Source organism: Pygoscelis adeliae, unplaced genomic scaffold (assembly GCF_000699105.1).
Source record: "Pygoscelis adeliae isolate BGI_AS28 unplaced genomic scaffold, ASM69910v1 Scaffold38, whole genome shotgun sequence".
In the NCBI taxonomy this organism is placed as follows: Eukaryota; Metazoa; Chordata; class Aves; order Sphenisciformes; family Spheniscidae; genus Pygoscelis; species Pygoscelis adeliae.
Genome location: NW_008825614.1, coordinates 17,750,401 through 17,758,818, shown reverse-complemented (window position 1 = coordinate 17,758,818; position 8,418 = coordinate 17,750,401). Strand labels below are relative to the sequence as shown.

General features: G+C 40.6%; 1 protein-coding gene across 2 annotated transcripts in view; it reads right to left on the bottom strand.

The window, feature by feature from the left end:
* Positions 1-3,005: 3,005 nt before the first annotated feature.
* Positions 3,006-8,418, bottom strand: part of TCP11L2 (t-complex 11, testis-specific-like 2) — a 13,806-nt gene continuing 8,393 nt past the window's right edge. For both annotated transcript variants that reach the window (XM_009332965.1, XM_009332964.1), the window contains 3 exons: positions 7,215-7,396; positions 6,278-6,450; positions 3,006-5,705 (listed from right to left, as the gene is read on the bottom strand). In XM_009332965.1, the coding sequence (XP_009331240.1) occupies positions 5,461-5,705; positions 6,278-6,450; positions 7,215-7,396 (600 nt within the window). In that variant the 3' untranslated portion in view covers positions 3,006-5,460. The remainder of the gene's footprint in view (positions 5,706-6,277; positions 6,451-7,214; positions 7,397-8,418) is intronic.

Sequence of the window (8,418 nt, the reverse complement as noted above, 5' to 3'; positions counted from 1 at the left end):
ACACCATTTCGTGGTCACTGCAGCCCAGGCTGCCCTTGAGCTTCACATTCCCCACCAGCCCCTCCTGATTGGTGAGAACAAGGTCTAGCATGGCACCTCTCCTTGTTGGCTCCTCTACCACTTGGAGAAGGAAGTTATCATCGACGCATTCCAGGAACCTCCTGGATTGCTTATGCCCTGCTGTGTTGCCCCTCCAACAGATATCGAGGTGGTTGAAGTCCCCCATGAAGACCAGGGCTTGTGAGCGTGAGGCTGCTCCTATCTGTCTATAGTCATGATTACTTCCACAAAAGAAAACCATAATAAATTAAAAGTGGGAGTTAGAGGATTAAGAGTTCCTTCTTAGCTTTCTAAACCAAGCACCTGTGGTTAAGTTGGTTAAGTAAGTTCTTTGCCCTTTTTTTTATTACCACTTACAGGAAACCTAAGCTCTACCAGACAGCACAAGCTTTCAGCCATAAGTTTGCTCCAAAATGTTTGTTCCTACTGCATAACTGGGAAAAAAAAAAAAAAAGAAAAAAAAAGAAAAAAGTTTACTAGAAGCAAATTTTTCTGATTTTACAGATTTAAAAATTCAGTACTATGTGCTTTTCAGGAATTCTTTAGTGTAACTTTGCCTTGGGGCTATTGTAAATTGTTCACAGAGGGATTAAAATAAAAATCAGGGATTACAAAAGATCAAAATCCAGACATGACTGAGTGGCAGTCATTTCTTTACTGAAAGAGTGGTTAAACATTGGAACAGGCTGCCCAGGGAAGTGGTTGAGTCACCATCCCTGGAGGTATTTAAAAGACGTGTAGATGAGGCGCTTAGGGACATCGTTTAGTGGGCATGGTGGTGTTGGGTTGATGGTTGGACTCAATGATCTTAGAGGTCTCTTCCAACCTTAATGATTCTGTGATTCTATGATTTTACAAATAATAGAAGTTCAAGAAACATCATGTTTTCAGCATTTTCTCAGCACATTTGACCCAGGCACATGCAGTACAGCTAGCACTTCAAGACTGGCTGAATTCTGCAGAGTTATTCTGCATAATGCTACTAAAAGGGGAGTAATATGAAGCCATCAGTCACCTTTAATTAAAAATCATAGAAAGAAAAAAGAATGTCCATTAGCTACATGCTGTCCAATTCTCCTGCAACCAAAAGACTTTTAACAGTGCCAGATTCTAGGCAAGGTGTTCCACAGCTTATCTAGACATTGTTGTGAATAAAACAGTTCAGTTGTTTAAAGCTGACCACCTTTCTTTGATGCTCCTTGTTCTTGTAGCCAAAAAGACAGCAAACAACTACTTACTCTTCTGTCTTTATTGCCACTCACCACTCTGGAGATCTGGCACAGCCCTCCCCCCCAACATCTTCCAGTCCGGAGACTCCTATCTATTTAGTCATTCCCAGGAGTGGAGCTACGATCAGGTATACAAATTACCTTTGTGGTGGGTTGACCCTGGCTGGACACTAGGTGCCCACCAAGCTGCTCTATCCCTCCCCCTCCTCAGCTGGACAGGGGAGAGAAAATATAATGAAAGGCTCGTGGGTCAAGATAAGGACAGCGTCCTGGTTTCGGCAGGGATAGAGTTAATTTCCTTCCTAGTAGCTGGTACAGTGCTGTGTTTTGGATTTAGGGTGAGAACAAAGTTGATAACCACCGATGTTTTAGTTGTTGCTAAGTAATGCTTACACTAGCCAAGGACTTTTTAGTTTCCCATCCTCTACCGACTGAGAAGGCTGGAGGTGCAGAAGCAGCTAGTTTTTCTCACTTGTGCTCTTCCAATTCTCTCCCCCATCCCACCGCGGGGGGGAGTGAGCGAGCGGCTGCGGGGTGCTCAGTTGCCGACTGGGGTTAAACCACGACAGGACAGGGAGATCACTCGCCAATTACCGTCACGGGCAAAACAAACTCAGCTTGGGGAAATAAATTTAATTTACTGCCAGTCAAATCAGAGTAGGGCAATGAGAAATAAAAACTAAGACACCCACCCCTCCCTTCTTCCCGGGCTCAGCTTTACTCCCGAATTCTCTACCTTCTCCCCCAGCAGGGGCGCAGGGGGACAGGGAATGGGGGTTGCGGTCGGTTCATCACGTGTCTCTGCTGCTCCTTCCTCCTCAGTGGGAGAACTCCTCACACTCTTCCCCTGCTCCGGCGTGGGGTCCCTCCCACGGGAGACAGTTCTCCATTAACTTCTCCAACATGAGTCCTTCCTATGAGCTACAGTTCTTCACAAACTGCTCCAGCGTGGGTCCTTTCCACGGGATGCAGTCCTTCAGGAATGGACTGCTCCAGTGTGGGTCCCCCATGGGGTTACAAGTCCTGCCAACAAATCTGCTCCAGCGCGGGCTCCTCTCTCCATAGGGCCGCAGGTCCTGCCAGGAGCCTGCTCCAGCGCGGGCTTCCCACAGGGTCACAGCCTCCTTCAGGCACATCCACCTGCTCCAGCATGGGGTCCTCCACAGGCTGCAGGTGGATATCTGCTCCACCATGGACCTCCGTGGGCTGCAGGGGGGACAGCCTGCCCCTCACCATGTTCTTCACCACAGGCTGCAGGGGAATCTCCGCTCTGGTGCCTGGAGCACCTCCTCCCCCTCCTTCTTCACGGAGCTTGGTGCCTGCGGAGTTGTTTCTCTCACATATTGCCCCTCCTCTCTCTGGCTGCTGTTGCACAGCAGTTTTTTCCCCCTTCTTAAATAAGTTACCACAGAGGCGCTACCACCATCGCTGATGGGCTCGGCCTTGGCCAGCAGTGGGTCCATCTTGGAGCCAGCTGGCATTGGCTCTATCAAACATGGGGGAAGCTTCTAGCAGCTTTTCCAGAAGCCACCCCTGTAACCCCTCCCCTACCAAAACCTTGCCCCACAAGCCCAATACAACCTTTTTCCAAGGAGTCAGATGGCTGCAAACAGCAAGGGGCTGTTCTGGCCGTTATTTGTGCAGCTCAATTAAAGTCACATCTCTACAACTCCAGCTGCAACTGAGAAGTTACAGAAAAAGAAGAGTCACAATGTATTATTAGTGCAGTCATTTATCTTCGGCATTTAACAATGCATTACATTTAAGAAAGTTTGCATAAATGACTTTTCACCACCAGTGGTATCACAAACAAAATTTAATGCATACAAAACCTCAAATATTTGTATTTCAACAAAGCAAGCTGCTACAGAATGGCATCTTGTTTCATAAGGACAACTTCAGAGTAGAGGCAAGTGCATTTCAGCCACGGTAGCGTAAACAGCATGCAACACATGACATTAAACAGATGCAATGTCCATGTTTGAAACATTAAATAAAAATTAAGATACATTAAACAATCACTCAAAACATAGGCCATGCTATAAAATGCCCTTTGCAAGTCACCTTAATCACCAAAAAATCCCAATGAATCCTCATTTTTTGAATATTTACTGGTAAAAACTAGTATGACAGTTTCACCAGTACATTAAAGATCTATCATTTGATATTTATTTTTACAATAGAATGCATATAAAGTATGATAAAAAGTTCATAATCATGTTATAAATCATCTCCAAATGTTCATAAAATCCTCTTTTGGCTAAAGCTCAAAATAGTTCAGGTATTTCTAAAGATGTAGCAAATCACTAAGATTTAATTCTCCATAATTGCTTTTGAAATGCAGTCTTCTCTTGATTTTGAATTGCATATCAAAATTTCATATTCATCTGAGCAAGCCTGTTTTACCTAGTGGCACAATTGCTATATTCTAAGAGTTTCTTTCCCTCAGGTTTTTCAGGCTTCAGGAAACAGTTCCCTTTAAAATATGTATTCATCTTTATTTTGTGCAATGCTTTTACAAGGGATAGAGCAGAAGTGCATTAGAGAAATTTCTTTTCCAAAAAGGCATTTTGAAAAAAGTTTTTCTTATCATGTACACGTGGCCAAAGTCCTTGGACACTGAGGAACAACTAGAAGTCCCTTCCCTTACTAAAAAAAGAGTACACAATTCTGTAAAAATGGACTACAAATCCACAGTGCTAATAATGCCCAGTTTTTTAGACCTTTATGATCGACACAGTAATGTACATACACAATTTGTGTGACACATTAAGCTTCACGGGCAATTTTGTCTCTTCATAAAAAATAGATTGTAATATAAAATATTAAAAACAAGCAATATAACTTGTACCACATGGAGGTTTTTTTTATATGGTAATATATTAAAAGATCATTTTCAAGTAAATTATGATTCAATTTCATAGACCAGAACATGTCTATATATGTATTCCAGCAGTATCTATTCCCAGTAATCTGAAATATGCAAAATAAAGCCTGTGTAAACATACAGAAGTTTACTTCCACATTTCTCAATTTCAAGCGTATTCATTTTCTGTATGCAAGATTCCTGATACCTTAAATGGAAACTAAGTATTGGGGCCTATTCCAAAGGAATTTGAAGAAAACTGCAGTATTTCTCACAGACTCAGTGAAAGTGAATCTAATCACACTTTCAAGAATGACTAATCATTTGGGTTCTTGCTTTCAGACCCAAGAATATGTTTTGAAAAGCTTATGCCCTCATCCAACAGAATATAGAAGGGGAAGTTGCTCTGTGGTACTCTGTAAGGTCACTCTCAAGTGCTGTTGGGAATAAAGGTCAGAAAGACCTAACTTAAAAATACTTAACATCCATTAAGATCAAAGATCAGTACATACACATTAGAGATTAGATTTAAGATCCGCATGACCTCCACTGGATAAACAAAATGCTTATAAACATTATATACAGAAGTTTACTCCACCCCCTGCCAACATCATGTTTCTTTAGGAGTTCATCGTTAATCTCAATTAGAGTAGGAATCATTCAGAACTTCTCAACTGTAAGTGGTGAATGCTGCTTCTGTAACTGCTATACTCCAAACAGCCTGTAATACTGGCATTCCTTAACGTAACAGAGGCTAAGTTCTGGTTCCAGTAATTGCAGGAGTACCAGAACTTGGCCTAGTATGAACCTGGTTTTGGTTACAAAAGCAGTTTTGCTATACTTTTTTGCTTCAAAGTCTTTTCAGAAATATAATTGTTTTATTAGATGTTGCTCTACAAAAATACAATGTAAGCATAGTACATTTTATCTACAATTGCTTTATCATTTCATAATCGCATTGCTATATGTAAATATATTTAAGTTGAAAAATAACGTTATGTTTTAATGGTGGCAAAACAGTAAGTACTTTGCCAGCTCTTTCCCACTGCAAATCATAATAAATGCTTGCCTTGAAAACTAATAATTCACCAGCTATTACAAGTGACAATCCATTAAACAAATTTAGTCTATTAAAATATGTATTTCCTTGAAATTAATTTCTTTCCAGTGAATTTCAGAAACTATCTGCATACATTTTACAAGATCTCTCTCATTAATAGTCACTGGAGTGGGCTGTTCTTAGTGGGGAAGTCAGATCACTGTCCTGGAAGGTAAAAAAGGGGTACAGAAATAGGTTATTTTTTTTTAATTGATAGGTGTTTCTGTTTCTGCTTTCCCCATTGGTGCCTCAGGAAAAAGTAGTTTTCTAAGTATGTTAGCATAGAATGGTCCATACACTTGTTTATTAAAGTTTACAATGCTCGCATACTGAGATCCAACAAACTCCATCTCCGTCTGAATCACAGAAAGGCCTCCTGGCATAGTAGGCATACACTTCTGAAAACTTGGAAGAGCAAGCAAGCTTCTCATGAAGAACTGGATTCGTTTGTCTGAAATGGAATATGAAGTACGCTCAGAACAAATGTAAACCCAAGATGAAGCCATACTCGCTTTGTAAGCACCCTGCACATCAGCACAGCAAAAAATCCAACAATGTAGGTAACAACCCTTTCCTAAGCCCGTGCTGCAGTGGGAAACAATACTGAAAACTTCTTAGAAGTTGGCTCCTGCAAGGTGGACACAGCATAAACCGGCTACAACAAGTTACAGCACCTAATATGAAGTAGACTCAAAAAAAACACTAGGTGTAAACCCAGAACTGGCAGAAGGGAGACTGAATAGGCATTTAGTTTTTCTAAATTCTTCTCCAAAATACTGGCATGTCTAGGCTTGTTTGTACATACACTTTTAAAGTTATTTCTAGCTGCAACTACCATGCTCTGCAGCATACCAAGAACACCATCTATAGGTAAACAACATCTCCTTACTCTTAGTTGACCCAGTATTTTACTGCAGTAAGAAAAGTGCTTTTAAAAAATAACAGACAGCTGATTAAGCTTGCTGGGAGTTAAGTTTATATACAGGCACACACAATAAGACAATTATGTATTATCTTACTAACCAATCAAGGAACTGACAGGATTATTCTCCTCAACGATATGAGCGATTTGACCCATTAAATTACTCTGCATTTCTTCATTAAGAGTGGGAAGACCTCTTTCAGTTAGAGACCTGTTCACTTTGCTGCAAATCTGGACACCAATAGCATTCAGAGCCTCCTTCAAATCAAAAGTTCTGGAAGAAAGAAATAGAAAAAAGCATTAACTTTTGCAGTTTCTGTAGCATAAAGGTAAGGTGACCTCACTTGTCTCCTTTCCCTTTTACTTTCAACCTGCTCTCTGCAATGAGAGAATTTAGAAAAGTTATCTTTTGCTTTTACATATTTATGTACATCCACAGATACAGGACAAATCCCCATGTGGAAGATAAAATAAGGACCTAATTGTGATTCAAACAGGAAAAATCATTTCAAGTGTGCAGCAGTGACACCAGTTCATTTTTCCCCTCATGCTTAGGTGTTTTCCTGGGCCACATGCACAGCATTTCATGAGAAAAAGCAGAGTGGAAAACGATTTTATGAGACACTTGCAGATCACATCAGACTTGCTTGTAGTGCAAGTGGCAGCAGAAATAGGCAGCTAAATAGCTTAAACTACCCAGATGTTTGAAGCAACTGGCAAGACAATTTAGTGAATGTATTGCCACAGCCTCTCCAGTATTAGGAGTGTATGAATGAACTTTAGGACTAGGCTCCAAATTCTGTAGACTAACATCAAGATTAAGATTTCATTAAAATATAACTTTGAGAACATGTGCCTAACATACAGTGGACTTATATTGTAAAGGGAATACAGATACAGATGATTAAAATTTGGTATCTTCCTATTATTAACAAGCACTGGCTATGACATTTGAATTGTTTCCAAGGGTTTTCAGATCCACCTGGTATTTCCTGTTAAAAAAAAATAATATGAAGAGTGATAAAAACAAGGCCTTACTTCTTGTTCATGCCTTCAAGAAGAGGAACAGAGATCCTTTTCAGTTGGTCAGCAAAATCAGGCACATCTACAATTGCTGCACCCACCATATTGTTTGTTATGAGACAAACACAAGCTATGATTTTTAATTGATTGAGCTTTTCTCTCAACTCCTGAAGACGAACTTCATCTGTTATTAGAGTCTAGAATTGAAACAATAATACTAATTTAGGAATACAGAGGGAGAGAGGCAGGAAAAAGGACAGATACAGGATGTAGTCATGAAGCGTTAATATTTTTAATCACAAATATGCAAAGTCCAAAGAGACAGCAGCTGAAATACCCTGAATATGCAGTACTGCACAAAGTGGCATTATGTACGAGTACCAGAAGTAAGCCTGTGGCAGGAAGAAAGGTAATGCCTTCAGTGCAGAGGAAACTGAGGACATGGCATCTTATTCCTCATCACTGCAGACAGAAGTCTGCAACCAACAATTCAGCCCATGACATAGAAAGCTCAGGGGATCCAGAGGACATTGTAGTGATCAAGGTTACAGACAGAACAGTCTTCTGGATCCATCTGTCCTTTGAAAAAAGCCATAATCTGTAACTCCAACAACGGACAGTGATGAACAACTGTGCATGACAACCACCAGTTCAACCACCAGAGCAGGTTCTACAAGTGATGCATAACATGCTACAGGCAAAAGCCAGTTGATCATACCAAGAATGTAAGTAATTCCCACAGCAAGATGTAGCTGGAGTGACTTATTTTAGGTTAGAAAGAGTTCATCCTAACCAAATCCCTCCACTGAGAAGTACAGGGGCATTAACATTCAACTGTTTGGTAGTAATTTCATAGTATGACAAACTAGATCCAGAGGATACCTGTGTGTAGCTCTTACTCAAAACTGTTTGAAGGAAGGTTAAGAATAAGGTGGTTTCCCTTCTGCCCACTGACTGAGAGCACTAAGAGCATCCCCATGTATTTAGAAAATTCTCTGCCAGGCCACCCTAAGTATAGCTAAGGTGCTCACTGCAGATGCTAATTTTAGCCCTGACTGATGGCCAATTTCAAATTGGCTTTATGGAAAGTTGCAGAGATCAGTAATCAGGAGTCGGAGGGAAAGACTAAACGCTAATTCTTGAAGCAATAGTTTATATGTGCTGAGAAAGGGTGAATATCTACCTAAGAGGGCTTCAAGTTTTTACTGATTCTGTTCCA